Raw genomic sequence first — 24,280 nt, forward strand, 5'->3', positions numbered from 1 at the left:
TTAACTGGACTTCAGTTTTGCTGTAAAACCATGGCTAGCTTTTGTGTGTTAAACTGCCTCTGCCTGGCATACCTGGTATTGGTGCACCTCGTGGTTACCTATTGCTCATCTGCTTGTTCTGGAGTATTGGTCTGTCCTGCTCTCCCTGCATTGTGCTTCAGTTCACAAATGGCACATTGCATGTCCTTAACCTTGAGTCGTTTTCCTCTTCCTCGGTATTTATTATCTATGATTTTGCAAATATTCTCATTTAAATTCACATTCGGAGAATTGGTTGCCATTCTGCATCATGTCCCCTGTAATAAATCAAACTATTGGCAACTTGGAGCCGAAATGTCCATCTTTGCGCCGCTGTGGGGCCATTTGAGGATACGACCTGTACAAACATGAACAGATGGATGAGCCTCTGTGCTGGCAGACAGTGGGATTTGCTGGTTGCTGCCACAGTCAGACAGCTCCCGGCGAGAACAATCTGAATCTCTTGACACAAGCTGTGTTCCTTCACAGGTCTCCACGAGGAAGTGGACTACAGCGAGAAACTGAAGTTCAGCGATGACGAGGAGGAGCACGCGTCTAACAAGAAGAACAAGAAATGGTGAGTATGACCCTCCATGCCTTTCCCTTTGTCAGCTTTGGCATGATTGCCAGTTATTGGCTGCTGGCAGACGCTTTTTGGTGATGTAATTTATCGGACGCTTTCGGTCATCGACGATGGACACTGTAGGTCGGTGACCGTGTGGAGCTGGTGACTGAGGTTGTTGGCGGTTTGTAGCTGTCAGATTAAAAGAAGCTGGTGACAGACTGTCGGTTGGTGGTCCTGTGCAGCTGCTGATGGACACTGAGGTTGTTGTTTTGTGACTGTTTTGCCGACAATGGATTGTAGCTGCTGATAGACTATAGGTTCATGACTGAGGTTGTTTGTTAGTGTCGGTGTTTTGCTGATGATGGATTGTAGCTGGTTATGGATTTTAGGTTCATGACTGAGGTTGTTGGTTAGTGACGGTGTTTTGCTCATGATCGATTGTAGCTGGGCGGCACGGATGGTGCAGTGGGTAGTACTGCCGCCTCACAGCAAGGAGGTCCTGGGTTTGAATCCCTGTCGGCCGGAGTTTGCATCTTTTCCCCGTGTCTGCATGGGTTTCCTCCGGGTACTCCGGTTTCCTCTCACAGTCCAAAGACATGCTGGTTAGGCTGATTGGAGAGTCTAAATTGCCCATAGGTATGAGTGTGTGAGTGAATGGTGTGTGTGCCCTGTGATGGACTGGCGACCTGTCCAGGGTGTATTCCTGCCTTTCGCCCAATGTATGCTGGGATAGACTCCAGCCCCCCTGCGACCCTGTTCAGGATAAGCGGGCTAAGATAATGAATGGATGGATGGATGGATTGTAGCTGGTTATGGACTCTATAGGTTCATGACTGAGGTTGTTGGTTAGTGACGTTGTTTTGCTGATGATGGATTGTAGCTGGTTATGGATTTTAGGTTCATGACTGAGTTTGTTGGTTAGTGTCGGTGTTTTGCTGATGATGGATTGTAGCTGGTTATGGATTTTAGGTTCATGACTGAGTTTGTTGTTTAGTGTCGGTGTTTTGCTGGTCGTTCGTAGCTGGTGACGGATAGGTCGCCGATGGCGTGTGAATGACCGTGCCTGTCTTTTTTGGGCAGGGTGGATTGGGAGCTGGAGAGGGAACGCCAGTCCTCCCTCAGTTCAGGAGAGGGGGCGTACATCCCGGACGGCCTTGAGGACGATGGGCACCACCGCTACCAGGAGCCGCAACCCTCGAGGAAGACCAGCGGCAGGTTCACCCCTGCGGACCACGCCCAGGCCCCGGTGAGATCCGCACGCTCAGAAAATAACCCCGGAAAGTGCCTTCAGACACGACTAGTCTTTTACCTGCAGGTCTTCTCGACCACTGCCACCTTAGTGCCAGTGGCTAAATGCTTAACCTGCTGCCGTTTCAATCTCAGTTTAGAGATGTTGGGGGAAAGACTGCCCTGAAGCTGGTGTGCTTGATTATTTATAATGTTTTTTTGTCCAGAGACCAAGTGTGACCTCGTAGATGCTGCTATCTCTAATTGGACCCCGCTGGTAAATATCCAGGCTTTGAGGGGTAATGGCCAAGACAAAGCATATTTCAGTCTTGTTGGGCATTGGCTCTGAGGGCACCTACCCCCCCACCATGTCCACGGCTGGGAGTGTAGTGGTTAAAGACCTGGGCCGGCAGCTCCAAGGCTGTGCTTGATTCAGTTTTTGGTACTCTTGATTCAAGACTGAATTGCTTCAGCAAATATTCTGCTGAAACTCAGTTCCTGCTTCATTTGCCTGCCTTTAGGGAATTCACGGCTGTTTTCCTAATTTATTTATCTTTCTCTGTAGAGCGTTTCTGAATGACCATTCTGTGTCAGGGTATGCGAGGGGTTTAAGGCAATTTGGTAAGGAGCGCACGCTTTTGTCTGCTCCCCGGCAGAAGGCGAGCGTGGGCGGGCTCCTTCGTGGCGAGTCGCTGGAGGAGAAGGACGAACAGCAGCAGCGGCCAGCCGCCCGGGGGAAGTTCGTGTCGCCGGAGATCTCGGAGGCCGTGGAGCGCGCCCGCAGACGGCGGGAGGAGGAGGAGCGGCGTGCCCGCGAGGAGCGCCTGGCCGCCTGCGCCGAGAAGCTCAAGAAGCTGGACGAGAAGTTCGGCAAGAGCGAGAGACCCCTGCTCCGGACCGAGGCGGCCCCGAGGGATACCGACGGCAAGGAGCTGCCCCCCTCCCCAGGGAAGGACTCCCCCAAACTCCACCAGGAGAGCTGGCAGTACAGTACTAAAGGTGAGCACAGGGACCTTTGCTTCACTCTGGCCACCTGGCTTGTGTCACTGGAATGACTTCATGCGCACAGCAGTTCACTAATGAACCTAATTGGAGCGTGTCTAGTGCGGATGGTGGTGAACCAATTTGGGAACCACATTTCTATCAGTGTTTTTTGCAATGAAAGGCTGTACTAAAGTTGTTTGGGTTTAAAATGCTTTTAAAAAGCCCCGGGAACACTGGGAAATGCCAGGACTATTATGCCAGCATCTGGCAGAGATCCTGAATGACTTCAAGCCGCAGGCAGTCTTTGTCAGTGAAAACATCCCCTGTAGTTGTAGAGTTCACCTTGACCACTTGACACTTTGCTTGCTGGGCCTTTTCTGATGCGAATTTGTTTTAAAGAGGCCGTTGATGGTTTGCATTCTACTATCACTGTGTATGGAATAACCTATGTGGTGTAACTGTGGTGAAAGCTGTTGGAGGGGCGTCTTTTGGGCTGTGATCAGACTTCCCTACCCCCCCACAGAGCCAGCGGAGATGCCACCGGAGCAGTACTCTGGCCACGACTACAGAGAGGACGACTCTGGCAACTACCGCAGCGAGGAAGACGGTCCGGGGCCTGCGTCCCCAGTTCCCGACTACGGGAAGTACCCCAAATCTCTCCCCCCTCGCTTCCAGAAGCAGCACCAGCAGGTGAGGACACCCCTGCCCCCCTCCCCCCATGACATCTCCCTGAGGTCAACGCTAATTTCCTGATCTCATAATCCACTGGGATTAAAGGGCGCACGGCGAGTGGGGTGCACGGTGTTGCAAGGAGCAGACGTTTTCCAGATTAACACTGAAGGCTTTGGCTCGTCTTTGTACTGCAATGAAAATGCTTTAATCTGTTGGTCCTTAATTATCATGCTGAATTTCAAGGTAGATCAGCATTATTCATTTCATTTCAATGTCATGCTGAAATGACGTTGGCCTGTTGACACATCTGTCTGCTGGCTGGATTGGTTTTGGCATGGATACCCTGGAAGTATTCAGCTATGCATAATTGGCTTTTGTACAATCTGATCTAGTGTTCTGATCTTGGCCATTTTTATCCTTGCATATAATTGGATAGAATATTAATTTCTGCGGTTCTCTTTGATCATTCAATCAGTTGCTCATTGTTTTTCTTCTTGAAAAGGCTGATTTATTTGATACATTTAATCTAAAACTACTGGTCCCTGCATCTCTTGCGGTGTACTATGACAGAAAGCTATGGGACCGGGAGATGTTCTGTAGGTATGCATGGGCTGATGTGATTGGCTAATCTGTGAACTCTGCCCTCCAGGACCAGGTGTACAAGGTGCCGCATTGGCAGCAGCCGCCGGCAGGTAACCCCACCCAGTCCACTGCGGCCCACCCCCAGCGTGGCTACTACCCACCTCATGTGCTGGGTTTCGACCCCCGCTGGATGATGATGCCCCCTTACATGGACCCCCGCATGACCCAGGGGCGCAGCCCTGTCGACTACTACCCCACCCCCATCCACTCTTCAGGTGGGTACGGCCTGTGCCGTTGAGCTGCGGTCATCTTTGAAGTAGCTCCTACCTTGTACATGGAGTGCCAGCTCTTTGCAATTCCCTTACAAATATCTGTTCCCCAAGATTATCTGAAATGATGCGATTCAAGTGATATCTCATAATGTTGCAACAAAAGTTTGCAGTCACTCTCGAAATGAGCCACAGACCTTCCATCAAAATTGAACACATGGGCCATGCTTTTATTTGTATGTTAAATGGTCATTTTGCTCCAGGAATTATGAAGCCCACGATGCAGCAGGATCACCTGAACAGTCCTGGGTCCGCCTCTGACGAGGGCTGCCATCCCAACATGCTCCAGGAACGTCGGGCTCCTTCCACCGAGCCATACCCTGTGTGGAGCCAGGACAGCTACCCGCCCGCCCCCTCCCGCAGCTTCACCCCACCCTACCAGAGACAGCACGAGAGCAAGGAGATGAGCCGTTCAGACGAAAGGTAAGCGGCTGGCCACCACGATGGTCCTGACCTGTTCACGCATCGGCAAAGTCATTGGGGTTGAGCCAATTTGACCAGAAATAAGTTCTCATGAATAGTTGTTGACATTTGTATTCTGTTTTTTTGCCTAGGAGTGAGAGGGCATGTTCTCAGCAAGACTCTTATGAGGACCGAGGAAAGGACTTTGGTGACCTCACAGCTGATGAGCCCCCCCACCAGGTTTACCGGCAGTCCAGGAGGCCAGACCTGGCCTTCGGGGAGCCCGGGAGGAACATGCTGCAGGACGAGGCCTCGCCCCCCGCCGGCTCGGGCTGGTCCCAGCCCGCCGAGTGCGACTATCCCCCCACCGACCCCAAGGAGTTTGTTCATGGCCGGTACCACAAGGACAGTGCCGACTCTCGGGATGAGCCATTTGAAAGTTCCTCCAAGGAGAAGGGCTTCGACTCGGACTGCTGGAGGTCCGAAGTCCCTCTCAAGAAGGAGGGAGGGGTCCAGTCGCAGTGGTCGGACCCTGGTTCCAGCAGCAGTGTCGGCAGCCAGCCTCCCGAGTCGAGTGGGAGGACTATGACCAGGAGGACCGGGCCCATCAAGAAGCCGGTGCTGAAAGCCCTAAAGGTGGAGGACAAGGAGAACGAGAAGCCCAAGGCCGAGCCCGAGGGGAAGCCCGTCCCGTACCGGCTCGAGAAGGAGGTTCTCACAAACGTGTACGACTTGAAGAAGGATGCTGGCCAGCCTTTGAGCAGCCGTCACTCTGTCGCCCCGGTTGTAGCTCCCCCCGAGGAAAAGCATCCCCCAGTCCTGGCGAAGGTGGAGAAGACCATCACCCCTACTGAGGACCTCCTGGAGTGCAGGGACCCGCCAGAGAGTAGGGAGCCGCCGGCCCCTCGGCGAAACAACTGGATCTTCATCGATGAGGAACAGGCGTTCGGCGGAGTCAGAGGTTCGGGACGTGGCCGGGGGAGGGGCTTCCGGGAGTTCAACTCCCGTGGGGGAGGAAGGGGAGGACGCGGTGGCGAGAACCCAAGGGGAGGATACAGCAACAATGTTGGGGCCCAGAGGGGAGGCAGGGGTCGTGGGCTGCGGGAGTTTGGAAAGCCTGAGGATGCAGCCCAACGAGGGAAGCCAAGGCGACGCAACGTGAGCGAGACGCTGAGCGAGACCTCCGAGTACGAGGAGCTGCCCAAGCGGCGGCGCCAGAAGGGCTCGGAGAACGGAGAGGCCGCTGGGTACCCGGAGACCACGGCTGCCAGGAAGGTGGAAAACCGGGACTCCTGGAGGTCCAACAAGGTGTACACTGACGACCAGGGCAGTGGCGGAGAGTCGCGGGACAAGTCCAAATCCGCCAGAGGGTTTGGCCGATCACTGCCCCCCCGCCTAACTAACAGCGGGTATACCCGGGGTTTTGGGTCCCGCGAGATGTCTAGCTGGAGGGGGAGGGGTGGGCAGTTTGGAAGCGGCCCGGCACAGGAGAATGGTTACGGGCTTGGAACAGAAACCTTCCAGAGGAGGCCCCTGGATCGCGAGCCTATGAAGTACAGTCAGAAGTACCCTGGCTCCTTTGCAGAAAATGGGGTGGAGGATCGAGGCGGGGAATCCGGAGACTACTACCTCGACAGCGACAACCCCGACAACCGGCCACTGAGGCGGCGCAGGCCCCCCCGCCAGGACAAGCCCCCGCGCTTCCGCCGTTTGCGGCAGGAGAGGGAGCCCGGCGGGCAATGGAACGGCGAGGAGTATGTCAACGGCGACTTTGCCAGCCACTGGGCGGCGCGACCCAAGGGCAGCGAGGATGCCGTCCCTGGGCACCATCCCAGAGGACGGAGCCATCAGGACCAGGTGGAGGACTGGGAGACCGGCTCGGACAACAGCGACTTCAACGACCGGCAGGACAGGCGTGGGGGCTCTTCCCAGGCTGACATCCCCTTGGACTCGGGGCACAACGAGCTGGGCGGTGGAGAGAAGAGGGAGCTCTCCAAGAGGAGCTTCTCCAGCCAGCGCCCTCTGGTGGACCGGCAGAACCGCAAGGGAGATCCTGCCATCCTGGAGGGGAGCAAGCTGAGCCGGCCTGCGGACGCATCAACCAAGCAGTCTTCATCTGGAAGGAGCGACGGGTGGCAGAACGGGATGTCACCCAACGGCAAGAGGTCAGTGCTTGGGCACAGTTTGCATCTAAGAGAAATTGCTGCTGTACCCAACTGGGACAGTAAGTGTAGATATGAAAGTGCAGCCCATGGGATGAATCTGCTGGAGATCCACTGAGGGGAAAATGTTATCCCTCCTGTGGCTTGTAAAACAAATAGGCTAAGAAGAGTAAGGTTGGAGTAATTCGAGCAAAAGCAAGCAATCTAGTAAACCTTTCAGTATCTTGCTACTGTACCGGTTCCAAAATCTTACTCTGAAATACAAGTATACCACCAAGATTCAGGTTGTGTTGGAGCTTCTGCATGACAAAGCTGTCTGGAACTGCACCTGTGAAACAGAGATCGCTTACCTAACACACGTACAGTGTCAGACTATTTAACATTCAGCTAAAATTTCACTTATCATCCCGTCTCACTGGGGGAACATTAAAGTGAAAAGAAAAAGATACCTTTGCATCATTTAAAAGTGGTTGCAGTAACTAAGTTTATTCAATTTAAAAGTTTGATAAATTAAGTTCAGTTTTTTAGCCATTCAGGTAGAATTGTTTCCATGTTAAGTTTATATGGTCACTAATAAGCATCCCAAAGGACAGCAAGTTTGAACAAACCTTCGTACCGTTCTTCTGTCTTAAAATATGCAAGTTACTGGTCAGCGCTAATGTCCTTTTTGATTTTGCTCACGTTGTGTCTCCTGCATGAAACGCACCAGGAGTCAAGAGGACACGGCTTCTGGGTTGAGCTCCAGCTCCGGGTACAGCGTGGAGCAGTCCGAGGACAGCCCGCAAACCATCCCGGTCGAGCCCCTCGGGAAGAAGGTGGAGAAGGACCTGAGGACTGGGCCGCTGAAAGGGGACCAGGACGAGCCCCTGTCCCAGTACGACCCCAACAGCTACCCATGTGAGTGAGAAATTCTGCACTTTACCCACTGGAATATAGGAACTGTGGAACAAGTATGCTATGTATATGTTTTTTTGGGTTTGTACATGCTATTTATTTCTATAGTTGTATTTTATAAATGTCTTGCCTTGAACGAGGCTTTGGTTGGGACCACCGCAGTTTAAAGGAGATGCGTGCTGGCATATTTGCTGGGATATTTGCGTTCTTTAGAGAGCTTTCTGTCTGTGCCTCCAGTGGAGGGTGATGTGGGACCGACGGTGACCGGTCCGGATGGCTTCCCGGAGGTGCTCTCCAAAAAGCAGCGGCGCCAGCAGGAGGACGACCGCAGGAAGAAGGAGCAGCAGGGGGCGCCAGTGAGTAGCGGGCGAGGGGGGGCAAGCACGTCCTGTGATGTAGGTCAGGGGTTGTTTGCAGAAAGCCTGCTCCACACCAACCTTTTAATTCCAACCAAGCAGATACAAACCTGATTCTACTAATCAGCCACCAGAATCTTTGCTAGTGATTAGTTGACTTTACTTTGATTAGTTGAATCAGGTGTGCTGGGTTAGGGTGAGGTTGAAACGAAAGCCTGCACCCACGTGGCCCTTTCTGGATAAGACTGAGGACCCCCGATGTAGATTATACCGGCCGTGTAAGTCTCCCTCCACAAAGCATTCTGACTCTTCCAAGGTTTTATTACTAGCTGGGCTGCAACAGTGGAAGTTTCCTATTGGTGGATTCCACTGCTATATAGTGGTAGCGTAAAGGTGTCAAAACATCCTGCACATTGTTAGAATATTCTTATATTTTCTGTGTATTTGCACTAGCTCCTGATATACTTGGTGATGGATCACCAACTAGTGCTTGGATTTTTGGGTTGGGGAATATTTTTTCTCGCTGTTTGTTGGCTGCTGTTTCAGTTATGTCCGAACAGCTCTCCTTCCGTTGAGTTTGAAGATTGTGTTCCATAAATGAAATCATTTTTATAAAGGAGCGTGTACACGTACATTTGCTGAACGCATCCCTTTCCCCCCTAATGCCCTTCAGGTGCCTGTTAAGAGCAGGACGATCGCTTCAAAAATGCCGCCACGCTTTGCGAAGAAGCAGGGCAGCCTTTCTCTGGAGCAGCAGCAGGAGGAGGTGCTGTCAGCCAGTAACCTGGGCACTGAGATCTGGGAGACCAACAGCTCAGGTAGGAGCAGCCCGGTGATGGGTCAATTGTGTGATTGTTTTGTATTTGTGATTGTTTCCTTTGCAGGAATATCTACACTCACTGCACCCACCTGGGACAGTGAGTGTAGATATGAAAGTGCAGCCAATGGGATAAATCTGCTGGAGATCCACTGAGGGGAAAATGTTATCCCTCCTGTGGTTTATAAAACAAATGGGCTAAGAAGAGTAAGGTTGGAGTAATTCAAGCAACTGTTCTGATTAATAATTCAAACTAATATTCAGTTAATACTCAGTTAATATTCAAGTGCAAACCTGTTCGGTGTGTTGGAACCTATGGCTAAATGATTTGCCGTTTCCCCCCCCCCCCCCCCCAGCTCTCGCTGTCCAGTCATCCGGTGGGGACTCCTGGACGAAGCCGGTATCCTACGCTGGGGCCGAGCCCAACTCTGAGGTGGGTCAGCTGTGTGCAGGCTTGCTGAGTGCAGCGTTTGTTGTGGGTGTGAGATTTCGGGAGGCTGAAAGGAATGAGGGCGTTGAGTGTGGTGGGGCGTATGGGAGGAAGGGACAGGCGGCAGTTTACGTTTTCCGGTTTGGGAATGTCGGCAGGTCTGTGTGGCACATCTGCTCGTCAGCAGCCGCGCTTCTGTAGGAAACCCAAACCGCTTCTGCTCGGCTGGGCCCGAGGGGCTCTTCCTCTAGCGCTTACCCAAAGTGGCACCAATGCTTCATCATCTAGCATTCACCCCCTGGGTGTTCCCGTTTACTCCTCCACCCCTCCCACTGCACTGACTCTTCTCTGTGGACTTCTGTTGCCCTGGCGAGAGGGTGCCAGCCGAAGCCCCCACCCCCCCGAGACTCAGAATGCTGGCTAAGCCCCAACCTGGAGAGGAAAAATACAAAACGAGGGCGGAAATTTCAAATCTGTTTCAAATTAAACACCTCAATTGCGTGGTATTTCAGGGAAGAAAATATAAAGCCATTAAACCATTAAATAATAATGATAATAATAATTAAATAAAGTCCCCTGAATAAAATCTAATTTAGCCACAACCCAAGGGGACATAGCAGCCGCTTAACTCCTGTCATCTCAATTGGAGTGAAAAGAGCCTCTCTGTTGTGTGTCTATTCCCAGGTGTTTAAGGGGAGTCAGGTCGACAGTGGCATTGACCTGAGCGCTGGGTCTCGGGGCTCATCTGCAAACTCCTCGCGGAGAAGTTCTCCTTATTGCACCCTCAAGCCAGAGGAAATCGGCGGGTCCTCCCAGGCCAGGCCAAATATCGACGGCCCCAGAGACCTGCCGCCCAAGCCGATGGAAAAGGTGCAGTGAGAGAATCCCTCCGAGAATCCTTTCCCCTGAGTCGCCTTTTAGAGTGAGGAGTAGGGTCTCGTCCTCCCTGCTTTTTGCGGGACAGTGGGGCGGTTTGGGGTGGAGCCCTGACTGCCTGTGGGGCTGCGCTTAATTCGGCCATCGCAGAATTCTGCAATGAGGTTATATTTAACGGATTCCTGTCTTTCTGTAAAAGAGCCACGGGGGGGGGGGGGGAGTGGGGGGGGGGTGTTTGCGGGCACAGCTGTGCAGGAAACGGGACCCCTCCTGCTCGCAGTTTGCAGATTGAGGTGTGGCGGCGGGGGGGTATGGCTTTGGATGAGGACCAGAGGTCGACAACGAGAGCTGTTTGGGCCAACTTCTTGACTTATTTATCTACAGTTCTCGATAAGCGCACTCTGAACCCAAAGTGGCCGTCCAGGGTCTAGAGCAGCTATTGAGCCCACAGAGCCGTTTCTATGTCTTGATCCCAGAACTCCACCCCCCTCTGAGTGGTCGGCATTCATCCCAAACTTGGGTGTAGGCCCCTCAGGAGCCAAGTGAACTGGAAATGAAGCGAAGCGAAAACACTTGTGGAGGAATCAAATGGTGCTCATTCCAACTTGGCCTTTTATTTCTTAACTTTAAAAATGGCCTTGCATTTTTCTCATTGAGAAATATTTCCACTTTATTGTGTGTGCGTGCGTGCGTGCGTGCGTGCGTGGAATTAAGAAGTGAAAGACTGTGGTTTCTTTTTTCTTTTTGGGCTTCATGAATAACCTTATTTCAGAACGGTAGAGATGAGGAAACGTTGCAACCGTTGCACTGATGAATGTTGTTTGCTCATCTTTCAGGGATAGATGTGCAAGTCTACAGTTGTACCATAACTTTATAATTTATGCTAGTGTTTTATGCTGTTATGCTAGTTTTGCTAGTTATGCTAGGTTTTAACAGGCTCAACTTAGCCTTTTATTTCTTTGTTAAATGGCCTTGCATTTTGCTGATTCAGAAGGTGCAAAAAAGAAATGGGGAGGACCAAAGCGATTTTTCATCTCCGTTTCGTGTGTGTGTAGAATTAAGAAGTGAAAGCTCTGTGGTTTCCCGTATTTGTATTAGAATTCTTTGACTTCATGAACATTTTTTCAGAACGGCGGAGATGTGCAAGCATCGCTCATCTTTGAGTCTATTGACAAGTCTTTAAATTTGTGCCGTAACTTTAATTTATGCAAATGATTCATGCTGTCGTGCTAGTGAATATTGCTAACGTGCTAATTCCTAGAGTTGCCGATTACTCCCGGTTTGTGGTGCTTGAGGGTTTCGGGCGTCTTTAAGCCGCCCCCCTCTCTCCCCCTCCCCCCCAGGATTCGGATGCCGGGCCGGAGCAGAACAAGGAGCACAAGCCGGGTCCGATCGGCAACGAGCGCTCGCTGAAGCACCGGAAGGGCTCCGAGGGCGTGGAGCGGCTCGAGGGCTCCATCGCGCCCGTCAACGGCGTGGACCTCCACGTGGAGAACGTCATCCCCGTCCCGCCCATCGAGTTCGGCGTCAGCGCCAAGGACTCGGACTTCAACGTGCCGCCGGGCTCCGCCCCCGTCCCCGTGTCGAACCCCGTCACCAAACTGCAGGACGCCCTGGCTGGGAACGTGAGTCAGAACTTCATTGAACCCTGTGGGGTCATTTGTCCCGTTCTAGTTACTTAGGAGCAGTGGGCAACCGTAGTGCGGTGACCGGGGCCAACTCCAATTATGTGCCTTGGTCAAGGACAATGGCAGGAGCACTCCTAACCTAATTCATGTCTAAGTGTGGGTGAAACCGGAGTAAACTCATGCGAACATCAGGTGAACATGCAAACTCCATGTAGAGAGAATCTGACCGGCTGAGATTCAAACCCAGAACCACCATGCTAACCGCCAACCGTTCTCCCCCAGGGGGTCTTACTGACACCCACTGTGTTAGATGTGCAGATAATAGGCCTCATTTTCCAACTCATCAGGCGGCTTCAACTGGTCCTTGTTCTGTATAGGTTTTGTAGGATGTAGGCCTTGGTTGAGTAAAAATAAGTCAGTGACGGTTATGATTTGGTTCTGTTTCTGTATGTATAAATCCCATGCTATAACACTATGAGCTGGTAGTGAGTGTAATGTCTCTCCCATGCTATAACACTGTGAGCTGGTAGTGAATGTAATGTCTCTGCAGGCCACTCTCACTCAGGGGATTCCCATGCTGAGGAGAGACCACCTGCAGCCCGCCATCAACCTGAACCCCATGTCCTTCCCCAGCGCTGACCTTACACTGAAGGTATTTACTTACTCTCACACACACGCACTCTCTCACACTCTCTCACACTCTCTCACACTCTCTCACACTCTCTCACACTCTCTCACACTCTCTCACACTCTCTCACACTCTCTCACACTCTCACACACTCTCACACACTCTCACACACTCTCACACACTCTCACACACTCTCACACACTCTCACACACTCTCACACACTCTCACACACTCTCTCACACGCACTCTCTCTCGAACTCTCTCTGTGTGCTCCTGCTAGTTTCCTGTGTGTCTGTGTGACCGGCTCAGTTCTCCCTGCAGATGGAGTCTGCCCGGAAGGCATGGGAGAACTCCCAGTCTTTGCCCGAGCAGGGCTCCCCGGGCGCCCCCGGGTCGGTGGGCCAGCCCCCCTGCAGCGTGGGCTCCTCCAGTGGGGTCAGCTACAGCTCGTTCGGGGGGGTGTCCATGCCCCCCATGCCCGTGGCGTCTGTGGCTCCGTCCGTCTCCATGCAAGGCAAGCCTCCCCCTGCCCTCATGCACCCACCCGCTCGCCTGTTCTGGCCCGTTCCCACATCTCTCTGGAGCCGCGCTAGTTATACAGGCAGCCTGTAGCCGTGTACCTCTGCGGACTGTCCGTGGGCTGCAGTAACGCAGAAATGTTTTCCACCTTTTCTTATCTTTTTTTTTTTATTTTTTATTTTTTACATTTTAGTTAACTGCGAGTAACTAGTGTACATAACTTTAATGTAATAATGAACTACATTTATTTACATTACAGCAGTTATTTTGCGGACACCTTTATCCAAAGTGACTTCCAGTTGATTAGACCAAGCAGGGGATCAATCCACATCCAAATCAAAACCACATTGCTCCTGGGGGATTGGTCTGGAGCAATGTGGGGTTAAGGGCCTTGCTCAAGGGCCCAACAGCTGAGAGGCTCTTAACGTGACTACACCAGGGTTTGAACCACCAACCTTTTGGGTCCCACTTGTGTACTATTGTAATTGTAAGAATATTCTGGTAAATTTTTTTTACAAATTTTTAAACGTGCGAAACATTTCTGCGTAGACTGCAGTCCACGGGCAGTCTGCGAGGGTACAGAATTAGATTTTTAACCGGGGTGTCATTGAGTTCGGACACTGTCACTACATATTGGTATGGATAAGGCTGTTGAGTTTCAGATTTTAACTCTTCTCTCCTCACCCCCACCCCCTCCCTTTCTCCAGGTAACCACATCCCCCCCCTGTACCTGGACGGCCACGTGTTCCCCAGCCAGCCCCGCCTGGTGCCCCCCACCCTCACCCAGCAGCAGAGCTACCAGCAGGTACGACCCCGGGCTGGGCCAATCAGGGGAGCGTTCACATCACTGTCCTGATTGCTCAATTCTCAACCCACACGCGCGCGTTAATGACAGAAACATTTAACAACGGTGATTTGCACCTGGACAGTAAAGTGTTATTTTTTTGTAATTCTTAAATTAATAAATTACAAAATTAATTTATTATGATTTATCTTTTTATTTTGTTCACTGCGGTCGCGTGGCCACAGATGGTGTGTGAATCTGATCTAGGGCCATATCTGATACGAAGAGATCAGAATTTGTTAAAACTGCTCCGGAAAAAAATCGGATGCGTCACATTTTAGGCAAAGAAAATCAGATTTGGCCCACTTCAGCCTGTAATCTTGAACGTTTCCTTAGCGATGAGCTGTCATGGCAACTTGGGCCAGTTTCCATCTCTGCAGTGTCTTCTGCCCAGAATGTGGAAACGCAGAAGCGCTTGGAGTGTATAAATGTGGGGTGGGGTGGGTGGGGGGGGGGTGATATATAAATAAATAAATTCACACCATACGCGTTGCTATCGAGCGCTGCATTTAATCACCCGGCGCCATGGCAACGGTGCGCCTGCAAAAGTGCGTGGGTTGCCTTGGTTACTCGGCGGCGCTCTTGCCCCTGTCGTCAGGCAGACCGGTTTAACCCCTTCCCGTCCCTCTGTCCGTCCAGGCGGCGGCCGCGGCGCAGCAGATCCCCATCTCCCTGCACACCTCCCTCCAGGCGCAGGCCCAGCTCGGCCTGAGGGGGGCGCTGCCCGTGTCCCAGTCCCAGGAGCTCTTCAGCTCCATGCCCCCCTTCAGGTACCCGCGCCTCCGCCGTGTGTCCCCGCCGTCTTCCTGAAACGGGCTTCTGCTCTCAACTGTTCACTTCAGTTTTGTTTGTGTACCGGTTTTTTTTTTTTACCGAAGACTGTCACAAAGACGTTTCGCAGAGTAGCAGAAAGGCAAACGCCAGACCTGGCTGGTGAGGGGAAAGCGCTCCAGTGGGGAGAAACCGTGTGTGCCATCAAGGGCCGCTTGCATTAACTGATTCCAAGTCCTTGACATTGTAATTTTTATTTTAATTTAGAATGATCCGCTTCATGCTCAGAAAATGAAGACCAGGGCAGGCTTCATTCATACAGCTTTTTAGCTTTCTAGGGCCTCGTTCCGATCACTTATTTTTCACCTCTTTTCACCTTGTTCTTAGCCTGACCCGGAAATCAATCCTCGTCTGCCATCTAAAAGGAAATTCCAATTTGTTAAATGTTCCTTCAAACAGCTAGCGGCCAGGAGCTTTCTTTCTTTTCTTTTTTTTTGAAAAACATGAATGCATCGTTTGCATCCTATTGCTTAGAAATGCATGATGTATAAATGATTGACTTGTGGATCCACCTCTCCCCATCTGCCACGCATCTGTAACATCTGCCACGTCTGGCTGACATTGCTTCAGACGGCCGTGTGAAGGAGCAAGGACACTCAGTTAGCCTAATTCCCGAAAAGGAAGGAGAAGATGGTGAAAGTATATGATCGGAATGAGCCCCAGGTCTGTGGAGCACCCTTGGTGGTGTTCCAGGTTGAGTGGTGTTCCAGGTTGAGTGGTGTTCCAGGTTGAGTTGTGTTCCAGGCTTGGTGCCAGTGTCTCTGCAGCAGGCAAAGTGACACGTCTGGATGGGCAGGCCGGCCTGTTCCTGTAATTGCACGTTATTGTGCTGAACACGTTGTATTCCTTACACTATGAGTGTTCCTTACTTCACTTGGGTAACGTGTCCCTGTCTGTGTGTGACTGTAAAAGGTGTGTGTGAGAGTGAAGAGGACAAAGTTCCCTGCAGTGATTTACTGCCTTATACTACATACTGCTTTATCTTGCCTGTCTTTCAGGTGAGACATTAAACCGGGGTCATTAATGATCCCATGACACTCTTTGCAAAGAGTAGGGGGTTCCCCAGTGTCCTGCCTAAATTTCCAACCTGGCTCTTTCAACCTGCCACCGAATCGTCCCTGATTTTAATTTGCAAAAGCATTTTTCTCCATTTCAGCTGGTATGTGGTGAGCATTCTGGTGTCAAAATGGCTGCCCTTGCATCACCCAGGTGGGTGCTGAACATTAGTGGTGGTTTAGTCAAGTTTCCTCCCTCATCACTGTCAAGTGCTTCCATCTGTCTTTCTGATCTCATCTTCATTTTATTTTGGCCGCACCTCTCCAACGCTGCAGGTCCCAGGTGTACATGCACCCGAACCTGTCCCAGCCCAGCGCCATGGTGCTGTCGGGGGGAGCCCCCCTGAAGGGGCCCTACTCGGCCTTCCCGGGCATGCAGCCCTCTGACATGGTGAAGTCGCAGTCGGGCTCACACTACCAGCCCCTGAACGGGGGCCAGCCCATGGTGTACGACGGGCAGATGAACCAGGGCCCCGGCATGGGCACCTCCCAGCTCATGGACTCCCAGCTGATCCAGGTGAGCGGGTTCCTGGCCCGGCGGGGTCCCTGGCCTGGCCGCGAGGCTTCCAGCCTGCTGGTCTGGTCATGCTGAATTGTAATGGTTTAACCCCCCTGCCCCAGGTGTGAGTGGTGGCTGAATTGTACTGGTGTGTGCGGTGGCTGAATTGTACTGGTGTGTGCGGTGACTGAATTGTACTGGTGTGTGCGGTGACTGAATTGTACAGGTGTGTGCGGTGACTGAATTGTACAGGTGTGAGCGGTGGCTGAATTGAGGGAATTGTCCTATGGGCGTCCTGTAGCGTTGTGGTTAAGGTAAAGGCCCTGGACACCCAAGGTCTGTGGTTCTAATCCCGGTGTAGTCGCAATAAGATCCGCACAGCCGTTGGGCCCTTGAGCAAGGCATTGCTCCAGGGGAGGACTGTCTCCTGCTTAGTCTAATCAACTGTACGTCGCTCTGGATAAGAGCGTCTGCCAAATGCCAATAATGTAATGTAATGTTGTACAGGTGTGAGCGGTGGCTGAATTGTACAGGTGTGAGCGGTGGCTGAATTGTAACGGTTTGACCCCCTGCCCCTGTCCCAGGTGACCATGCCTCTTCCCGGCTCCCAGCTGCGGTACGGCTCAGCCCAGCAGCACCTCATCCTGCCCCAGTCCATCCAGCTGCAGCAGGGCCAGAGCCTGTCCGTGGGCGGCCCCCGCCGAATGATGCCCCCCGGGACCCAGCCCCCCAGAGAGGCAAGGCTCCTCACCCAATCAGCTTTACTCTTACTTACCCTCCTCACCCAATCAGCTTTACTCTTACTTGCCCTCCTCACCCAATCAGCATCACTCTTCCACTTAAAAGTCCTGCCCCAATCAGCATTACTGCCTGACCCATTTTGTCGGGTTTTGGAGTCATTATCACCCCCATCTCAGTGTCGCTGCTTCTCTGATGCCGAATGTTGTGACCCAAGCTATGGTGACATTAGATTGTGATCTTTCAGCGTTTGTTTTTCAAGGAGAATTGCAGCTATTTCTGCATCTTTATTCAAATCCAAACTACCTCACTCTGAATGTACTGATGTCTGCTTGCTCAGAGCCTTTTCAACTGTTCTACGGATGCAATTTTATATTTTTATCAAGGGTTTGGGGGGGGGGGGGGGATTGGTTGTTTTTTGCCTGTTATGTGGCGTTGGTTTCAGCTAGCTGATTTTCTTTCTGGGTTGGTGATGGTTGTGGCGGTTGTGGGGGTTGGTGGTGGAGGTTATGGTGGTGGTTGTTGTGGTGGTGGTAGTGGTTGGTGGTGGTTGCTGGTTGTGGTTGCTGGTTGTGGTTGCTGGTTGTGGTTGCTGGTTGTGGTTGCTGGTTGTGGTTGCTGGTTGTGGTTGCTGGTTGTGGTTGGTGGTTGGTGGTTGGTGGTGGTGGTGGTGGTGGTTGTGGTGGTGGTTGATGGTGGTTGATGGTGGTTGGTGGTGGTTGTGGTTGGTGGTGTTAACCTCCATTGTGCCTCCCCTCAGACCTCCCAGATGGAGATGAAGGGCTTTCAGTTTGGGGACAAGCCCAACCATTCGCCCGGGATGTCGGGAGGCTCCTACAGGTGAGGACCAAGAGGACTTAAGTGGGCTGATCGGAGTTTTAGTTCAGTGGCAGATACTTGGGCTATGTTTTAGCCCAGCCCTGAACTACATCTTCCATCAGCAGTTAATTTAACCTGTTGGACCTACTCCTGCTGCTTGGCACACAGTGCAATGTATATTCATGACTTTAGGTCCTAGTTTCTACCTGCTGTCTACATTTCTTTCCAAAGTCTAACCCAGAATTGGCGACCTGGGTCAAATACGTATTTTGAGTTCAACTTTTCGGAGTTTGATTGATCTTGCCTGGTGCAGTTGTGCCAAGCAAGAGGACCAGAAGGTTGGGTTTGCAGAGTTTCATAGGTTCCAGTACACCAGACAGCCACTCTGTTATTTTACCCAGATCTGGTGATCATGCAAGATTATTAACATATTAAAGATATCCACTCTAATAAAAAACATGGCACTTTGCCATTGGAGACCAAGTAAACTGGCTGTTTTTGAGGTCATGTTTTGGTGCTTGAGAAGCCAAGCTGGGTTTTCTATGGCAACATTTGGCTGTGTCTGGGTAACCAGCTTGTGCCTCTGAGTGGCCCTTGATACCATTTTGTGCAAAGGTGATCATTAACGGTCAAGGTATCATCGCATGGATGTTGGCTAATGCTAACGAAAACGTGCTAACGGCCTGGTCTCTCCTCCCCCCACCCCCCAGGCCCAGTTCAGCCAGCCCCAGCGGGAAGCCCTCCTGTCCCACCACGGTGGCCACTCACCCCGGACACTACGCTCAGCAGGTGTGTGTCGGTGCGCACGTCCACAGGTGGCCCCTGTAACGGGCCCCTCCGCTCACTGCAGGCCCCTGTCATTCACTGGTGTTTATGCTTTAGGCTTGCACAGGTTACCGTCATTCACCTACAATCCATTCTTACAGCAGGATGGTTACTGAAGGCCTTCAGGTTGTGTGTTTCTCAAGGTTTTAATAGTCGTCTACTATTTTCTTATAAATCCAAGATGGATCTGAGCGGTACCCCAACATCAATTGAAAACAGTGTGTTGTGTTGGCTAAGTAAAAGGTTAAATAGGTTAGTAAACACTCAAATCTAAATAAGTATGATTGGGCCCAAGATGCAAATTTGTGAAAGCTGTAGGTAGTTGTGCCTATGTGTCCTGTTAGGTACTGATGTTTTCCTCATCTTTCTCGCTCTCCCTCTCTCCTCTCTCTTTCCTTTCTCTCTCCTGCCCTCTCCCTCCCTCCCTCCCTCCCTCCACCCCCCCAGGTGGCCCCCCCTCCCCAGGGCAGTATGGTGATGCACATGCGCCCCCCCACCACTGGCCCCTTCCCCAACCCCATCCAGCGCCCCGTCATGCAGGTCAACAAGACCGTAATCATCCGCTCCCCCCCCTACCCCACCCCCGGCCGCGAGGCCCCCCCCTGCTCCTCCCCTGCCACCCCTGACTCCTGTCCCCCAGGTCCCGAGGATGGCATGAAGGTGAGCCACCCACTGTAAATATAGGTAATTCCATTTTATTCTTCCTCATTACCCCCACACTGTTTAACGCCCTTACCTTCCAGCCCATGCCAGGTAAGGATAGGGTTTTCACCCAGTTCAGACTTTTTTTTTTCCTTTTTTTTTGGTATGGGGGGGGGGGGGGGGGGTTTCCCAGGCAACAACAATGTTCTGACAGTGTTACTGCAATGTTCTAACACCACTATCTGTGTTAGCTGGGCTTATGCTTATGAGTACTGAGATTAAAGTGTATGAATGTTTGAAAACTGATGTTTTTGTAAAATGGCAGCCATCCCCAGTGGACTGCTCTACTCCTGTAATGGCTGTCATATGCTTTTCATTGGCTTTGCTTCCAGCAGTTTGAAGTGACTTAATTCTGATTCTTTTCACATGATATCTGATATGCTCCTTGAAGTCTAAAATGATCGATGTTCAGTTCCGATTTGGACTCTTGATGCTTGTCCTCGTGACTTGTGACTTGTAAAGTTTCAAAAAATAAGGCTGATTTGAACCCAAAGACATGGGTGATTTTCTTTTTCTTTTTTCTTTTTTTTGTCTACGCCAATAACTTCTGTTTTTGTACATTTTTTTCCCCCTAAGTATTTTGTTCCAATGATTCTGCTGGTGTAATTACAGGGGTTTGTGAAATGCATGTGCAGATGATTGGGTGTTGTCTCTGCTGTGTCCATGTAGAGTTTTTGTGCTTGCAGAGTTTTGTTGTACGTCGGATAAGACCGTCTGCTAAATGCCTTGTGATGTAATGTTTCAGTCGTGTTAATTTGGGCTCTTTCTCCCCCTGGCCGAAAGACGAAGACCCCGCGGGACGTGTGCCAGGGCCTGGGCGAAGGGAAAGGACCGTCGGGGCCAGGGGGGATTCCCGGCAAGCTGCCCGAACTCTTCCCCCCCGGGCAGATCAAACCACCCCGCTCCAGAGCCATCAAGCCTCAGTCCGTCAAGATGGAGGAGGGGCAAGCCTAGCCCCCAACCCCAGCTGCATCCTCCAGCCCCTCCTCTCGACCCGCCCCCCCGACACCAGGCCCCTCCCATCCGCTTTCACAGCCTTGGAAAAGGGGGGCAGGGATAAGGAGGGGTTACACCAAACTCCAAAATTTGGAACAACAACAACAAAAGAAAACGACAAACTGGACACTTAGTTAACACAGCATATAAATATATATAAATATATAAATGTATAGGCACCATAGGTCTGGGACACACTTCTAAGCAGAATTTCTTCATTTTCACCTTATTTATTAACACTTATTATCCATGGCAAAAGAGGAATAATGGTTTAAAAGCGAAGTGTTATGTTGCCCGTCTCCCCTCCCCGTCGATGAAAAGAAATGCGAATATCTGAAATTAATCCCCCCCCCCCCCCCCAGTACAGCCATTAGCTCCGCCCCCAGACTTCACCGGCTGTGACGCGGCAGACATTGAGCGAATCGCGCAGCGGGACACGCCCCTCAGTAAACATATTAAACAAATCTGCACCCTAAGGTTTTTCTCATTTTCCTTTGCCGTTTTTGCTGGTACCTGTGGAGTTTTAACCTTTTTTTTATAATCTGAGCGCTGATTCGCTTTCTTTATTAAAAGACTCCTTTTATTCAATAAAAAAACCCTTCAAACCATCTATTTGAGGACATCCATTCTGTGTAAACTTGGAAATTGAGAAACGTGGGGGTGGGGTGGGGTTTTTTTTTTTTTTGTTGGCATTTCCCCATTCTTTTGTATTACAGGTGTAGAAATGCTACTCTTGTGTGAACTGTGCTTGGATCTCCTCAAAAGTGTCTAACTTTTTCTTTCTTTTTTTAACCCCCCCCCAGCCCCCCCTCCCTTCCCTTCCTATGTTTTACTGTGCTGCACAAACGGGAACCGTTCTGTGAGAAATCATGTTTCATCTGGAAAGCTTATCTGGGGTTATCTGCAGTATGTTTTGCATGTGATGTAATTAACCGCGTGTTTACTCCGACCAGAGACAAGGCTGGTAACTCTTGAGTGTTGTATCACAGGACTGTACATGTGTGCGGATGGGGGTTTGCGTGAGCTGCAAACTCGATAGAAAAAAGGCTATTTGTCATGATCTGTTATGTTTGGGAGGGAAACTGGGTGGGATGGGAGGGGCGGGTTACGTGCGGCGGGTTATAATGGCTGGTTTAAAAAAATTAAAAAATTGTTTTGTTTTTTTTTCTTCCTTTTGGTTGTAACTCGTAACTTAAACCTGAATTTCATTATATTACAGATATGTTGAAGTATATGTTGAGCATTTTTATATCCCCAACCCTCCAAAGTATTTTTGCTTTCGTGCTGAAGGTTTTGAGTTTTATTTTTCTTGTCCTGTCCTTCTTTTTGCTGCTTGAGTACAATAGAAAGTGAGAGCAAGTGTATTTGGGCATAACTGCATGCAGGTATTGACAGCACTCGAAATGGTCCCCAGAGTGACACTTGCCATAAATGCAGGCAAATCTGTTCATCTTATTCAGGGTCCAAATGTACACTTTTTTTTTTTTTTTGCTTTTATTTTGCTTCTTGTTTTTAGGTTTTGAAGGCAATAAAATGGTTTTTAAGAATGGGAGATGAGGCATTGTTATCTTTGCTTCGTTGCTGCTAAATTCTGCAGTTGTCTGCAGTATCTCGGTGAGAAGAGTAGGCTGCACATTGCAACATATTAAAGAATTCAGTGAGGAGCGTAGAACACCATTCTGTCACCTATAGGTTTTTTTTTTTTTTCGCTGCCAACCTTCGCTCTGAAATGTTCCCCACGTGCTCAATTTGTGGCCGTTACGGTCGTGTACAGAACGATCTCCATCAAGATCTACAGCATCTCACTTTCTCTCATGCCTGTATGTAATATATCATGTGTGGTGGACGGCCAAGAAAAACATACTTGATTTATATTGTATTTAAGTATCACTTGATACCGAGATGAGAAATAAAACGGATAAAACAATGCTGAAAAGTTCGCTTTAATGACTTCTTCACCGGGTGAAGAGTTTGCTTGTGTGTGGATGAGTCTCCTGAACACACCCTTATGCAGTTTTGTTCTCCCCGTATTTGAAGATGGAAAGTCTCCGCTTCAACACTGAGGAACGCATTCTGGAATGGTCTTTCTATGAAAATGCCAAGCGCAGTTTCTCAGCTGTAAATACTTTGTAGACTGATATTCAAATTGGCGGAGGGTGAATATTTAACTACTTTATCAGGTGTGGTGGATAAATTGGGAGGGCACAGTTTGTGAAATTATTTCTGGAGACCAGTGGGTAGTCGCTGTAAATGCCAAACTTGGTTTATGTGGGCTCAATTTCAGATGCACTTTGTGTCATACTAGGTGGTGCTATGAGTGTTCAAATCACCTTGATGTCTTTTTTTTATTTTTATTTTTTTAAGTTACTTTAAAATCATACATTTCTGTAATGTTGCAAGGCTAGATTGTAAATGCACTTTGCTGCCAGAAAGTTTAAGGAATTTTGAAAAATGTATGTATATACAATTGCATACAAATGCAAATGCATTGAAACTAGATTATTAGAATTGAGGGTGAGGCTAATACAGAGGATAACCTGGGTTTCAAGGACCGTTATCTTCCCATGGAATTGGAGAATGATGGAGCTCTTGTTTAGGACAGTGAGTTTAGGAGAGATTCTGCTCATAGACCATCGACATTCAATCATAAAAAGTAGTGTCTGAATATTGGAACAAAAACCGCCAAAGGAGACATTTTCAGGGACGGAGGCCTAAGCGGAACGTTCTAAAATCCAGCTCCTGTGGGCGTAACGCGGATATGAGCCTGGTGACGTCACGCCAAGGTGGGATTCCAGGCGTTTTTGACGGACAAAGGGCCCTCCGATTAGTATTCTGCAGAGATCAATCGTCTGAACAAAACAGAAAGTAAGTAGCCTACTTTACCCCTCGTATGTATATGGTTATGTGATGCAAATGTTTTTCCCCTCCCCGGCAAATAACTTTTTACTTTAGATCGAGCAACTGCCGGAAACGAGAGGGTAGCCTTTGAGCAAGTTTTAGACCGCAGCTTTTGTCCCAACAAGCGGGACGATTATCTAGCAAGTAATCGGAGTCAGACCCTGCGCAAGTTCCAGCACGAAATAGTTTTTCTTATTTGCACTATTATCATACAGAAAATGCATCAAGTTTAGCTTGCTAAATGTATTTAGTCAACTGTTGTAAATGTTATTTGCAACACTGGACTACCTATATTAGAGTGCTGCATTGTGCTATATTTGAGTTGTGACAGCCCGTTTGATTGGAAAATGTGTGGCTCGGTTGTTTCGGAAATCTACGGGTTTACGCACAATAAAACTATGTAGCTGTATACATCAGATTATGACATTGGAAAGTGTAATTTCGCTACAATTGAGTAGCCTATCGAGTTTAACGGTTCGTACCCGAAGCTGAATTTGCTGTCGAGAGAAATATGTTTTGAAACTGGTACTTTTTTTTTTGTTTCAATTTAGGCTATTCCTTTTATGAATCTTTTTAGCTTGATTAAAGATCTCTTCATAGATTGCACGGACCAAGACTTTTCTTTTTAAATCGCAGCCATGATGAAGACAATTCTGTCTCAGATTTCTGAAAGTTAAAGTTGCCTGTGCCGAGGCAAATGCCTACCTGCATCATGCAGATGATCTCTGCCATAATTCTGTTTCTAGTTAGATTTGATACGAACACTTTGATTCCGGGACCCTGGGGATGCCACTGAGTTAGTTCTGTAGTCCGTTAAGGATAACATCCAGCGATATGTTATAGGTTAACACACGATCTAATGTAAGGTTCGGCTGCCTTGCCCAGCGTAAGATGTGTGTTGAACGCGCTGTACTTTAGAGTTGTAAGGAGGTGATTGTCTTTCTTTCCAAGCGGACGGCCTAAGCCCAGCATGTCGCTGAGAGA

General features: G+C 50.0%; 1 protein-coding gene across 5 annotated transcripts in view; it reads left to right on the forward strand.

The window, feature by feature from the left end:
• The window catches only part of prrc2b (proline-rich coiled-coil 2B), a 34,479-nt gene extending 12,154 nt beyond the window's left edge, over positions 1–22,325 (forward strand). Inside the window, exons 10-32 of one of the 5 annotated variants that reach the window (XM_061262290.1) lie at positions 508–595; positions 1,664–1,829; positions 2,467–2,809; positions 3,318–3,484; positions 4,116–4,323; positions 4,581–4,800; positions 4,932–6,944; positions 7,651–7,838; positions 8,073–8,191; positions 8,865–9,009; positions 9,365–9,441; positions 10,123–10,308; positions 11,658–11,939; positions 12,493–12,594; positions 12,880–13,084; positions 13,797–13,894; positions 14,573–14,703; positions 16,096–16,336; positions 16,903–17,055; positions 17,817–17,896; positions 18,586–18,664; positions 19,148–19,360; positions 20,186–22,325. In XM_061262290.1, coding sequence (XP_061118274.1) covers positions 508–595; positions 1,664–1,829; positions 2,467–2,809; positions 3,318–3,484; positions 4,116–4,323; positions 4,581–4,800; positions 4,932–6,944; positions 7,651–7,838; positions 8,073–8,191; positions 8,865–9,009; positions 9,365–9,441; positions 10,123–10,308; positions 11,658–11,939; positions 12,493–12,594; positions 12,880–13,084; positions 13,797–13,894; positions 14,573–14,703; positions 16,096–16,336; positions 16,903–17,055; positions 17,817–17,896; positions 18,586–18,664; positions 19,148–19,360; positions 20,186–20,356 — 5,675 coding nt within the window. In that variant the 3' untranslated portion in view covers positions 20,357–22,325. Of the gene's footprint in view, positions 1–507; positions 596–1,663; positions 1,830–2,466; positions 2,810–3,317; positions 3,485–4,115; positions 4,324–4,580; positions 4,801–4,931; positions 6,945–7,650; positions 7,839–8,072; positions 8,192–8,864; positions 9,010–9,364; positions 9,442–10,122; positions 10,309–11,657; positions 11,940–12,492; positions 12,595–12,879; positions 13,085–13,796; positions 13,895–14,572; positions 14,704–16,095; positions 16,337–16,902; positions 17,056–17,816; positions 17,897–18,585; positions 18,665–19,147; positions 19,385–20,185 lie in introns of all 5 variants that reach the window. The other 4 variants (XM_061262291.1, XM_061262292.1, XM_061262294.1 and 1 more) reach the window with 4 other exon arrangements.
• Positions 22,326–24,280: the final 1,955 nt, after the last annotated feature.

Source organism: Conger conger, chromosome 12 (assembly GCF_963514075.1).
Source record: "Conger conger chromosome 12, fConCon1.1, whole genome shotgun sequence".
NCBI classification, from domain to species: domain Eukaryota; kingdom Metazoa; phylum Chordata; class Actinopteri; order Anguilliformes; family Congridae; genus Conger; species Conger conger.